Below are 13,617 nucleotides of genomic sequence, written 5' to 3' on the forward strand. Positions count from 1 at the left end.
CCTTTTACTTATCATATAAAACATTTTGTATGGCTAGCAAACCTCTAATACATATAAGAGTGAATAATCTCCGCACAATAAGAACTATGACTCCCCCGGGTCTCTAATAACTCTTCAACTAGGTGCAATTGCATAATAATATCATTGGAGCGATGCAATTGCATATTCACACTCTTTCACCTATGTAACAACAACTTCTCATGCATACACCACTAAGTGCATAAAGATACTATAATTTTCCAAAGTAACATATGAAATGTAAGTGAGTAATGCTCATGTTTCTAAACTCAAAAAGAGTTATAGTCCTTGTTCTTATATGACACACTCTAAAAATCCAGTTGCCATCAATCTCAATTTGAATCTTACTCGCACACCAGAAAAAGACTTAGGCGTGAGATAAGATCCATGACTCAACGAGTTGCTGAATACATCCTACTAGGAAAATCTTAACTTTTTTGTAGAATCCTACGCACTTGACTCTTTAAAGATTGTATTTATACAAAAGCTAACGTAGATAACTACAAGAAAGTCATAAACCCTTAGGAACACATACAAAATATGACAAGTATTCTAGAGCTTATCATATAAGACACAAATGCTATATGCCAAGTTCTTCTAATAATGCATCATGGATTTGAAAGTTTATTGTAACATAGCCTCGAGCCTGACTTTATTCCCTACTTTTATGATCTTAACTCCAAACTCATCTCTCACTTTAGAAATAGTATTCCTTTCAAAAAAAGCACCATAGAGCTCTTCATTATCATATAATGAAAAAAAAAGAAAGTATCAAAGCTTATATCTAAAGGTTCAACAAAGAAATGCTTAAAGTAGAAAGACTATTTGAACCCATCACCACATAAGCTCTTATTAGTTAAGTATACAACTATTCAATGTGGGAAAAGTTATACATTCTATTCAATACAAATCTCTCTAGTGTTAAAAAAATGATGAAAAAACATATTAGGATGGAAGAAACTAGTGTGACCAGACAGAGACACTTATGTTTTCACTCATACAGAGTTTATGCAATATCCTTATCCCATGAAAAATGGTGCAAACATAAGGAACCTCAACAAATTATGTATTTTTCATCGTGATCATATGCATGACATTGTGGAATGTCATGTCTTAAAAAAGAGATAGAAATATTACTTACCAAAGGCTACCTTCACTAGTTTATGAGAAAATAAAAGTAGCAATGATTAGGAAAAGAAGTTTGCTTATTTGACACATTGCTGGTGATCAAATAATCTCTAGATTATCTCATCTATTGTATCTCCATCTTTTGAAAATTTTGAATAAAAAACAATATTTTTTCTCCACATCTCCACTATGTGAATCTCCATAAAAAGTCTCCATTTCTCCAAATATATCTCCACAAGGATCATTCTTTATGTCTTTGTGACCACTTGATTCTAAAAGGATCATGTATGCTTGTCCAAAAAATATTGATAAAAATGTCTTATGATTTTATAAAATATGACAAACATTTAAATGCATAACCATAATGGTAACATTTTTATGTAAGCATGGAAATGATGGTAATAGTTTTTCTTTCTTTTAGTTAATTAAAGTCTTGTAAACATTACAAGACTTAAAAAGCAAATGATAGGAGTATGATTTACAAAAAATAAATAAATTATGGTCATTACCATGCATCTTAGTGATCCTATGCCTAGCTTGGGCTACTAGCCTCCCTAGTCGCTCCTTGAGCAACAATGTGTAATCATCCTCTAGGCGATCAACTAGTCGCCTAAGCCTAACCCAACAACCAGTCCATTTTTTTTTATCTATCTATTATTTTTCATTTCTTTATACCATTTTCTCTCATACTTATACATTTATTTTCCTAAGTATTGAAAATTTTACTATATAAGACGTATAAATTTTTTTTTTATCTTGCATGTATAAACTCTTTACATATATGCACCATTCTCTATCACCATTTGCTTCATTTCTACTGCACCTACTAGGTCACATGAATATCAATGAAAATAAATGTAATTCATTTTTTTGATAGCCTAGAGAGTTATTGATTATCTATCTTAGATAAGAATAATTTTGTTGTCAATTATCTTATCTCTTTTTATAGTAGTTTAAGAGAGTCTATGACTATTTAGAAATATAATAACGGTTATTTTTCAAAATAATTTTAGTTTGAAAATATATTAAAATAATATATATATATATATATATTTTAAAAATATTTTTGATATAAACACATCAAAACGATTAAATAAAACCAAAAAATATTAATTTAAAACATTTTTTAAAAAAATTTTAAAAAAATATAATTGCACCGTTAAACAAACTTAAACATCACTAAATGTAATCATGTCACGGGGATCAGTCTTTTTCAGCTAAAGTTGAAGATAAAACGAATAAAAAAACATAAAGATTACACTCTTTTAATCCTTCCATCAAAGAAAAAAATAATTATGGCGCACGTTGGAATTGAGAAATGAAAAGAAAGAGTTGAGCATATGATATGCACTCTTCGAATTTCAGACCACAAAAAAGACCACAGTACTAAAAGTACACAGGACATCAATCTATCTAACCTAAGCTACAAGCTAGGATGTAATCCACCGGCAATATCAACTATTTCAATGTATAATAAGTACTTTCTTTATTTTTAATAATTTGCCATGATTGATTTGATAACTTGTGTTTGTTTGTATTTGTGATAGTTTTTTTTTTAAATTATAAAAGAATATATTTGGGAATTAAATAGTTTATATTCTTTTACATCTAGTTAATATACAATTATTTTTTAAATTATAATTTTGTAGAAGTTAACATATTATGTTTTTTTTATTATTAAAAACCTGTTTTATTTATTTATTTTACATATAAAATCCATCCCAAAATAAAACCTGTGTTTTTTTAAATGATAATTACAAAAGCTATCATGATGTTAAATACATTAAAAATATATGTGTGTGTGTATATATATATATATAATGAAGTATAATTAGGATAGTTGAATAAGAAGATTTAATTTTGTTTGATAAACAAATGAATTTTAAAAAACTTCTCATCATCGAATAGAGCAAAAGAGTACTATTATCCATGTGATGCCCAATTGTTATTTTATTGTTATTTTTCCAACCAAATCTAATGTCGGCAAAAGTAAAGGATTTCCTTTGAAATATTTCACCCAAAAAAAGGTGTAGCTTTCGAAGTATATGTATTTTTTTCTTGGAAAGCTTTATCAAGGAGAAAAGTATCAAGATCTTTCCACCTTAGTCAACATTTTTTTTTATTGTGCCTTTGACCAAAGCTTTATCTCGAAAGGACCACATTTCTCACACTTTCTTTTAGATTTTACATCAATCTTGACCGACATTACTAATTTACACTTTTTAATACATCTCTTCCATTGAATAATTTTTAAAATTTTTAAATTTATATATTTAATTTTTATTAAATAAATAAAAATAGTGAGATTCAAACTCGTGAGCACTTGATTATTGAGATTCTAATATCATATCAAAAAACTATATCAACCTAATAACTTAAGTTTTAGATGATATTCTAAGATATAATTTATATTATTTTTCTAACAAAAAATAACTTTTTAAAAGGATGTTTTTGAATATTTCATAAAGTTTTACACCATAAAATAAATGAATTTAGTGTGATATTGATGTCTATTAAATAATTAACTCAACTTAAAAGTTTAAGCTTTAACTAAAAATATTTTAGACTTGAAACTTGTATATATCTAAATTTTATTATATTGTTAATTAATTTTAATTAGAAGAGAGAATGGTAATAAAAAAAATTTGCTTGGTTAGTAATATCTTGATACTATGTTAAAAAATAAATTTAATTTTAAAATTTAAATTATAAAATGAAATTCTAGAGCAAGATTTTTCAAACTATAAAGTAAAAATCCAAGAAAAATATGAGGTGCGAAAGTACTTTGATCAAAAGTTTTTCGAACAAATGTCAAACAGTTGATTTTCTAAAGATCATCTTGACTTAATGTCAATGTTTTTTAATTCTATTTTCACTGAAATACTCAAATTCTTGTCTACGAATTAAAAAGAAGTTGATGATGGCGGCTAGAACATCATGGATGAAGCCCATTGTCGCCGTGGAGCACATAATTTTTGACAATTAGACACCAACTTTAGAGAAGTAAACAAGAAGCATCTATGTAGTGGGAGCGTATGAACAAAAATACGTGGACAAAGACAACGTCGTATGCTTTACAATCAAGCAAAAAAAAAAAAGTGATAGTTGAAGAGTTCTTCGATGGCCCTTCCCTTAGAGATCATCGCAAGAAAAAAAAAAGGGAGGTAGGTTCATTGAGTTTGCTTTTGAAAACTATGCAATTATTGGAATTTTTTTTTTCTTGAAAATTATCTAATTAATAAAATTTTGAGTGATTTTTTTAATGATTTTAATATGTTAATATAAAAAATATAATTAAAAAATATTTTTTTGAAAAAAACTTCACAAAAATCATTAGTTTAAGTGTTATAAACCTTAAAACCATAAAAAATTTATATAATTATTAATTTTAGGATTTCGATAAATTAGTATGAATATAGAAAACTGCTCCGGACATCTATATTAAATATAAAAAAATACATTTGTCAGCAAATATAAAGGAGTAAAAGGATACTTGGTGAGACCTTTGAAAACTATGCAATTCTTGGGCCATTTGTGGCACAAAGCTACTATAAAGGAATAAAAGGATACTTGGTTAGACATTTGAAACGTTGATAGCTTAGAGAGAGACACACACACACAGAGAAGTATCCAAATTCGTGGACAAAAAATGGGGAGAGCTCCATGTTGTGAAATGATGGGGTTAAAGAAGGGACCTTGGACTCCCGAAGAAGATCAAATCTTGGTATCTTACATTCGAAGTTATGGCCATGGAAATTGGCGAGCACTCCCTAAACAAGCTGGTAATTGTGTTCTTCATGCTTTAGTTGTCTCTAGATTGTTAACTTGCTCTCTTCATCTCTGTTCCATGCACATTTTTCTTTCTTTCTTGATAAATCGATGGCAAAATGCAGTGCTAGAAACGTAGGAGGAGGCTAGAGAGCAAGAATATTAAGCAAAGTAGCATGTCAAAGACTTTGATTTTCGATATATAAGCTTTTCCTGAAGATGTATGTATGATCTGTTCATGAATTGTTAGGGACAGTGATGAATTTTAAACCCAAAGTAGAGTATTTCTTGGAGCTAGCTGCAGTATTTCATGGAATTATATATATATATATGTGTGTGTGTGTGTGTGTGTGTGTGTGTGTTGAGTGTTGTGTCATTATTTGAGAAATTATTTAGTCCCTTAATATGCTCTCCTTAAATTTCTCTTCAGGTTTATTAAGGTGTGGTAAGAGTTGTAGGCTTAGGTGGATAAATTACTTACGTCCAGACATTAAACGAGGAAATTTCAGCGATGAAGAGGAAGAAACTATCATTAAGCAACATCAAATTCTTGGAAATAGGTATGTGTAGTTCTTGAGTTCTCCATTTTTCTTTTATATTATATCTGTACTTTAACATTTAATAACTTCTGAGGATTGATGTTGTTGCGATTATGATAATGATTTTTTTTAAAGTATTTTAATTTTATTGTGATTGTGATAATGATTTAAAAATATTAAAAAAAATATTATCATAATTGCAACATCACTTTTTTATTATATTTTTTAAATAAAACAATCATCAAAATAACATAATTTATAAAACAAATTGGTGAAATAATACAATTTACATATATTGTAATTGAAAAATATAAAATTTAAACTTGTTGTTATTTAGAAACATGATATTTTTAAAAAAATTATAAAATAATCTAAACAAAATATGATATCATCTGTATTATTTGAAAAATCTCCACAAAACAAATTCAACAACATTAAAAAATGTCATCACTAATAAATGTAAAGAGTCACACTTGTTGCATATTAAGTGACTAATATTTAATGCCCTGGGATGTAGTTGTGATTATGATAATGATTTTTTTAAAAAAATATATTTTAATTTGATTGTGAATATTATAATTGTGATAATAATCTTAAAACATTAAAAAAATATTAATTTAAAATAAAAAAATAAAAATAAATGCAAAATTAAGTAGACTCAATCTATTATATGATCTCATTCACTGTAATTACTCATTACAAGAAAATTGGAAAACAACATGAAATATTTCGTCGACGTAAACATCATTCCATCGATAATTTAAATTTAACATGAATTTACAATGAATAAATTGTCACAACCCTAAAAGCAGGCATGAGTGTCAAGGATGATAGCTCTACTCTCACAACCCTCATATATAACACACTTGAACAAAAGATTTAGTGATCTAAAGAAGATTAAACATATCATGTATAAGCTCAAAAACCATATCACTTTACACGAAGGCCCCGAAACTTAATGGTTTTTTTATTTTTATTTTTGGATCCTCAGATGGTCTGCTATAGCAGCAAGATTACCAGGAAGAACAGATAACGAGATAAAGAATTATTGGCACAGCCATCTGAAAAAGAGATTTCAACAGAATATGGGTCGACGCCCGGTTGAACGTTGCAGAGAAACACCAGAAAGGGCGATGGTTAACAACACCAGTTCATCACAGCCTGCGAATTTCAAGGTTCATCAAAGTAAATGTCAAAGGCAAAGCTCCTCGGATAATGCTCCAACTTTCCAGGAAGCTTCGTCCCAAGAAATGTTTAGTTCTATGGCCACGATGGAAGCCATGAATGGTCTCAGTGGTAAAAATGATATGGATGAGTTTTGGTATGAACTTCTCGTGAAAGCAGGAAACTCAGGAGAAGCGTTTGAAAGCTGGGGACAATTTGGATGGTCTCTCTAACTAAACGTAATGTTTCTCTTATTTTAAAGAGAGTATATGAGATGCAGTAGTTTATGTTTTTAAATGTGTTTTATTTGTAAGTAAAAATATTAAATTAATGTTTTTTTTAGTATTTTTAATAATTTTAGTATGTCAATATTCAAAATTAAAAAAATATAAAAAAATTATTTTGATATATTTTCAAATAAAAAATATTTTAAAAAAAAACATGCACCACAATACTAAATTATAATTTTCCTTCATTCCTTTTCTTTTGAAACTATATTACTATTTGCCCTTAGTTTTATTATTTGATTGACTTATTCATAACAAGTTTAATTCATAATAATTAAATAATAAGATAATTAAAAACAATTAAATTATAAGATAATCAAGATAATTTCCTTTTTAATTTAAATAACTGAATGATTTTTTTATTATACTTATAGTAGTGGTTTCCATGAAAATCCAAAGCATAATGATTTTCGAGTTGCCACCAAATTTTTTTAAAAATATTTTATTTATTTTATTTTTACATTGAATATTGAATATTGAATATTGAAATTGAGTTAAAGTTATTTCATTTATCATAGATAATTAGTAACTCATTTCAGGCTATATAAAAGATTTACTATGATATTAATAGCTTATATCATGTTGAAACAACTTATTCTATTGTTATTATATCAAATGAATATCATGTGGTTTAAGAATAATTTTAAAATAAATTATTTTTGCACTCAATTGTTAAAAAATCATAACTATGGTTAATTATTTTTATCCTTATTTTTCATCCAATGAAAATATTCTATATACATATAAATTATCTTATGAAAGTCCATGGAGATGGCCTAAATATGAATTATTTAGATTGAAATTCAACTTATAATATGAATTTAATTTAGAAAATCTAAAATAAAAATAGTTATATTTGTCAACAAGTACCTCTTTCTATTTAATTTGTTTTTCAAATTATATTTTATATGTTTTTCGATAATTTTAATATGTTAATGTTAAAAATAAATAAATATAATTTTAATTAATTTTTTAATTGACTATAATTTAATCACATTTTCAATAAATCCATTATTAACTACATTAATAATTAAAGTTAATTTATAAATAAATTATGTATATAAAATTGAAGCAAAATTTAAGAAATTAATTGACAAGAAAACATTAAGTGTAGGAATAAATTTATAGATTTCTAATGTCAGAAATTAATATAAAATTATTAAACTTGATTTAGTTTATGATTAGACTGCTAGATTAAAGTTTATCCAGATAAAACTAGATTAATTAAATCATATATCATTTTAGGATTTTTTAAAAATTAAAATAAACTTTGTTTTAATTTTTAAAAATAATTAAATTTAATTTTCATCGTGAATCAAATTAAATTACAAGTTAATTTATCAAGTCACCCGGACCCAGTGACTTCTCACATGTTTTTTTTTTTAAAACCCAATCTAACGATTGATTTTATAAATAACATAAAAGAATAGAGAAGCAAACGGATTCCGGAAATGGAATTGAATTGCCATGGTGGAAACAAAAACAAACAAGCACTAGCGGATAGAATCTGTAAAACTATCAAAAACCCGAAAACTCAAATTCAACAATTCCCTCCCGCAGAACCATAATCATTGAAATCAATGGCTTTGGCGATTTCAAATGTCCTTAAATGCCCTAAACCCCAAATTCCCCTGAGGAATTACACTCTCAAGAGCTCAGTCTTGAAACCCCCAACTTCCTTTATCATGTAATTGTGAATTCTCGTTAAAGTCCCAATCCTTTTGCATAATCCCAGCACAAAGACTCTTAAAGGAGCTAGGTTTTTTGTTTGGAGCTTAGTATATGTAATGATTCTTAATGGGCACAGAGGTTTTCAACTGTTTGGTTGCTGAGAATTTTTCAGAAAGAAGCTTTGCCAAAGTTTGAATTTTGAGCTATCATCATTTTTCTGAAATGGGTTTTTGTATTTTAAGACTCTTAATAAAAAAATTGATAAATTCAGTTATGTATGAGTGTATGTATGCCGATTATATATATATATATTGGTTTAATTGCATTTGGGGCATATAATGATGGTAGCGTTGTGTTTTAATTTTTTTTTATCAGATTTCCTAGAGCGGTAAGGGAGCATAAAAGTTTTGTTTGTGCTTCTGCATCAGCGGCAGGAGGTTCTGGGTCAGATAATGATTTAAACCCATATGAGGTAATCTTGGATAACTCGAGGTTTTGCACTGAGGTTATGATGTTATAGAATTGTTATGTGTACGAGGATGTTGTGCTTTTTGTTCGAATTATTTCTGGGTTCGTGTAATTCAGGTTCTTGGTGTGAATCCCATTGAGGGGTTTGATAAGGTCAAGGCAGCTTATGAAAAAAAGCGCAAGGAGGCCGAGAAACAGGGTGATGAAGCAGCTGCTGCTCAAGTATGCTATTACTTTTATCTCCTTAAAGAAAAAGATTTTACTGTTTTGTGTTGATTTCTTCTTATCTCTACTTGCTTATGTCTTTTAAATGAGGAATTTGTCTAATGTTGGGGATCCTGTCTTGTGGTCTTGCTATTTATCACTTCCAGCTAGAGAAGGCATATGATAAATTGATGATGGCTCAGTTAACTAATCGGAAGAAGGGTGTGACATATGGTTCATTCAAGGTATGGTTCATGATGCACTTTATTTTATTTTATTTCATTAGAGCCTTTGAATTGATGAATTAATCATGAAATATCTGATGATATTTGCGGTGGTCTCCACATTGTTCCATCCATGTGTAGGTGTCTAGATAGATTATAGTTAACTAGTAGAAGAAAATTATCAGCTTTAAAATCCATGTAAAAAAAAACTTAATATGCTCCTAATAAGCACCCAAAATTTTCTAGCTATATCTGGACGTGCCTGAAAGAAACCCAAAAGAGGCCTCTTCTAGATCAAGTTCACGATTGCTTTTCTTTTATAGAGTAAAAACTTTATCAGTGACCTCTTCTCTATGAAATGGTTTGGCAATCTCTTCTTAACCACGTATCAAAGTTACTTGGGATACATTAAGAATCTTGTGTATGCAACATTTTGCTGTGCAACTTTGGGGGCTATCTATTATCTGCTGTGCCACTTTGAAAATTTTGTTGATATTTATAGATGCCTTTATGTCAGAGATGTTTAATTGATATTCTGATCATTTTTAGGATCCATTTCGTTCTCCTATTGATTATCCTAATATCCTTCTATGTATTTTTAAAATGCAGGTTGCCAAGGACATAAAATATGCTGATAATCAGCCAGTTGTACCATGGGGACCAAGGTCCTGAGATTATTCATTATAGTACTTTAAATAGAATGTGGGGCAAAATTGATTTATGTGGTGCTAAATTGATTTATTTGGTGCTATGCACTTAAAATTTTTATCTCCTGTATTACCTTTATTTATAGTTTATGATCCTATAATCAACCATAGATTAAACCTTAATGAGAACATTGTGAATTTGATAATTGCCTAGAGCGTAGTTGTACTGACCATGGCTGTATGAAGAGGGTTGGATATTCCTGAAGTGAAGATGTGAGGGCTACTTACTCTGTCATATCATGGGAAATTCTTTCCTCAACATTACATATAAGCTTATTAGGATGGTATTTTGTACATTTTATAGAAGTTATGCACATTTCCCTTTTCTTTTAGTTTTTCTTTGCAATTTCTGTCAAGGATGGGGTCTGATTTGCTTTGCTTTAATTAATTAGAGATCTTAAAAAAGTTCCTTTTCCTTTTTCATGTATGTTATAGTCGCTCCTTCAGCAGTATTGTAAAGTCTCCTACTATGTTTCAGGTTTACCAAGTCCAGTGAAAATGACATGCGGATTAACTTGGCAATATCTGCTGCATTTGTAAGTAATTATTAATGTTTCTTTATGAAAATTCTCTGTGTTTTTGTGGGTGTCTGTGATATGTTAGGACAAGGAAGTCTTTAGTTTCATGTGTAGCTGTCAGCAATTAGGAAGGTGGCATGCAGTGTTGTAGCTGCTAGATTGTTGTTTCTACTGTCTATTTGTCCATTTTTATTTTTAGTTTTAGCTCTGAGCTTAATTTTTTTAATAACAGTGATGCTTTCTGCGTCTTTGTTAGATTCCATTCTCATGTTTTGATTGTCTTTCTGCAGACAGCTTGGATTCTTATCAAACGCAATGCTGAGTATAAACCTCTTCAGTTTTTGGCTTTTGCATTTGTATATCGAATTTTTGAGAAGTTAAAAACCTTTGAACCTCCTGTATCACCGACATATTCAGTGAGTATAATTTAGGCTGCAACATTTTTTCCATCTTGTGTTAAATCAAATTTGGAGGCACCGACAATAAGCTTGACTTGCCTGATCAAGTTTTTCAATCTGCTATAAACACCTGAGATGTTTTTGGCTGCAGGAAGATGGTGAAGATGAGGGGCGAACACTGCAGTTGGGAAAACGGATACTTCGTTCTCTCGCACTAGTTTTTGGCTCTATCACTTTTGCCTCCTTGGTATTATACCTTTTCCAATTTTTTGGTGTGGTTTCGGAAAGGTTGTTGATAAGCTTGCACATCAGTGGCTTAATCTGCAACCAATGTTTTTGGAAAACTAATTGGCATGCTATACAACACGCATTCAATTAAATTAGGCAATCCTGAGCTTCTTAGATTGAAAATAGAAATGTTTCAAAACTTCTCCATTCTCTCACTAGTGTAAGGTTCTAAATAACACTAGATCTTGAAATTCCATGGTCACTAAGTAACTTTTCTTTGGAATTTGCTTTATGAATTTTATGGTAAATGGAAGACCATATTACATTTGCAAGATTTGTCTAGCAACTCTTCGCTAATCAAATTGGAAAGTGATCTAAGTTTTTGCATGTTTAATGGTTTCATAAAGGGAAGAATTTGATTTGTGATGAGGAGGCCACCATGGGGAGGGGATGGGGGGATACTTCAAAGTATGTGAAAAAATTCTGTAAAACCATTTAAACTAAGATGACCTTTTATCTTTGTTCCTTCTCTAAATCTCCGCTTCTGGTCAATTGGTTCCTGCACATGGTCTTAGGTAGACTATTTTCATTTGATTTGTGCTGCGTTTGCTCTTTTTGTTCCTGTTCCATTAATTACTGAAGGAAAATACTTCTCAAAACCATTGGATAGGATTATACTTGCCTCTTTGGTTTCTCTGTTGATGCATCATAGTTTGGTTTGAGTTATTGTTCTCATGTATGTGCCTTGCCATTGATATTGACTGATACCTTGCAGGCATACACTGGTATTTTGAATTTGATTGAGATGGCTGGCAGTTACATACCTGCTTTTCTTTACAATAATCAGGTAGCAATCTTAACACATTGTCTTGAATAATGGGCTTCATCGTATAGATATAGAGTTGCTTTTGAACTAAAATTTAGTGATTTTGTGGTTAAAAATATTTTTCAGAGATTGGTTTAAATGATTTTACATATAGTAGAGTGCTTGCCTGTATTCATAAGGTTCTTTGTAAACTGGGAATGGCAACTAGCTTTCGCATGAGCACTTATGGGCCAGAAAAGCAATCCAAAACTAAAGATACAACTAATTTTGATCAAACAGGCGAAGTGGCTTTGATACGTTATTCACAACAATCGGACTTTCGTCTTGATATAATAAAGGGCTCCATGTGAACACAAAGGCGCAAAATAGCTATTTTGAAACTGTTTCAAGCAAATTTGCATTCACCCCTTTTTTTAGACAGAATAGACAAATTTCTTGCAAAATCACTATCTTACTGGTATAAGTGATCTCATTGCAGTATTTCTTTGGCCAATGTGCTTGATGGAGCTCCATCATTGCTTTTGATACCTGCTTTATGCATCAAATATTTAGCTTGTGTGAAACACGCAATTATTTAGTTATTGGATTCGTCGAACTCAACTGCTTATGGTCAAAATTTGTGGAGCAGCTCATTCTTCATTTGATGGTGTTTCCTTGTCCATGTTTTCCATCTGTTGTTGACCTGTTTGGTGCCTGCTGTGATATAACATGTTTTCCTGTGTAGGAACTGCTAATCACCACTGCTACATCAGCCATTCTCTACATCCTGGCATCATATTATCGGTAAAGAATCCGTCAAGAGGCCAAAGGAACAGTGCATAAAGCTTTTTATCTTGTTTCTTGTTTTTTTCTCAGTTTTTTCAGTTGTGAAATGAAATGAGGAACTTTGTAAAAATGGAACAGTAATAGGAAAAGAAAATTTTGGTTAAAATAGCATTGCTGTATATTTGTTCTGCACTTGTTCTGTTTGTGGCCATATACAATGGATTAAATATTAAGTATAAATACTTATCAATTCATAATCATTTTTAATTATTTTGTTTTTGTATTAATTCCCAAATCATTTTAAAATAATTTTTTCTTACCATAAATGGTTTTCCCCCTTAGAGAAGGTAGTTTTTTATAGCTTTGGAAGGAGCAGACTTCCCGTTTAGAGTGAATTTTTATAGCTTCTCCTCTTTTCAAAGTGTATTTGAAATTATTTTTTGTTTTAAAAAATATTAAATTAATATATTAGGTGTTTTTAGGTGATTTATTGTGCTAATATTAAAAATAAAGAAAAATGTGAAAAATATCATTTTAAAGTATTTTTTTTCTTCTTAAAAGTGATTTAAAACTATAAAAAAAAACACTTGAAAATATAAATTTAGTATTTATTGAGACAAAATGTAGCTTCTCTTCTCTTTTCAAAGTGTATTTTAAATTATTTTTTGTTTAAAAAAAATATTAAATTAATATATTAGGTGTTT

At 29.4% G+C, this 13,617-nt stretch overlaps 2 protein-coding genes across 2 annotated transcripts; both read left to right on the top strand.

Annotated features, from left to right (window-relative positions):
* The first annotated feature begins 4,667 nt into the window (after positions 1-4,667).
* LOC118050635 (transcription factor MYB4) lies at positions 4,668-6,919 on the top strand. Its single transcript, XM_035061027.2, has 3 exons — positions 4,668-4,928; positions 5,345-5,474; positions 6,445-6,919. Exons 1-3 carry the CDS (start codon positions 4,796-4,798, stop codon positions 6,848-6,850), a joined length of 669 nt encoding a protein of 222 aa, XP_034916918.1. The 5' UTR covers positions 4,668-4,795; the 3' UTR covers positions 6,851-6,919.
* A 1,404-nt stretch (positions 6,920-8,323) lies between these two features.
* On the top strand, positions 8,324-13,081 carry LOC118050639 (protein CHLOROPLAST J-LIKE DOMAIN 1, chloroplastic). Its single transcript, XM_035061031.2, has 10 exons — positions 8,324-8,591; positions 8,951-9,047; positions 9,161-9,265; positions 9,415-9,492; positions 10,081-10,136; positions 10,657-10,714; positions 10,987-11,112; positions 11,246-11,341; positions 12,098-12,169; positions 12,873-13,081. The coding sequence occupies exons 1-10, from the start codon at positions 8,485-8,487 to the stop codon at positions 12,933-12,935; spliced, it is 858 nt and encodes a 285-aa protein (XP_034916922.1). The 5' UTR covers positions 8,324-8,484; the 3' UTR covers positions 12,936-13,081.
* The last annotated feature ends 536 nt before the right edge of the window (positions 13,082-13,617 follow it).

This window comes from Populus alba, chromosome 19 (assembly GCF_005239225.2).
Source record: "Populus alba chromosome 19, ASM523922v2, whole genome shotgun sequence".
NCBI lineage: Eukaryota > Viridiplantae > Streptophyta > Magnoliopsida > Malpighiales > Salicaceae > Populus > Populus alba.

Bases quoted from the DNA above. Each gene is read 5' to 3' on its own strand.
- LOC118050639 (XM_035061031.2), top strand. From the start codon at position 8,485: ATGGCTTTGGCGATTTCAAATGTCCTTAAATGCCCTAAACCCCAAATT. The intron at 8,592-8,950 runs GTAATTGTGAAT...TTTTTTTATCAG, and splicing joins CCCCCAACTTCCTTTATCAT to ATTTCCTAGAGCGGTAAGGG. The intron at 10,137-10,656 runs GTCCTGAGATTA...ACTATGTTTCAG, and splicing joins GTTGTACCATGGGGACCAAG to GTTTACCAAGTCCAGTGAAA.
- LOC118050635 (XM_035061027.2), top strand. From the start codon at position 4,796: ATGGGGAGAGCTCCATGTTGTGAAATGATGGGGTTAAAGAAGGGACCT. The intron at 4,929-5,344 runs GTAATTGTGTTC...ATTTCTCTTCAG, and splicing joins AGCACTCCCTAAACAAGCTG to GTTTATTAAGGTGTGGTAAG. The intron at 5,475-6,444 runs GTATGTGTAGTT...TTGGATCCTCAG, and splicing joins CATCAAATTCTTGGAAATAG to ATGGTCTGCTATAGCAGCAA.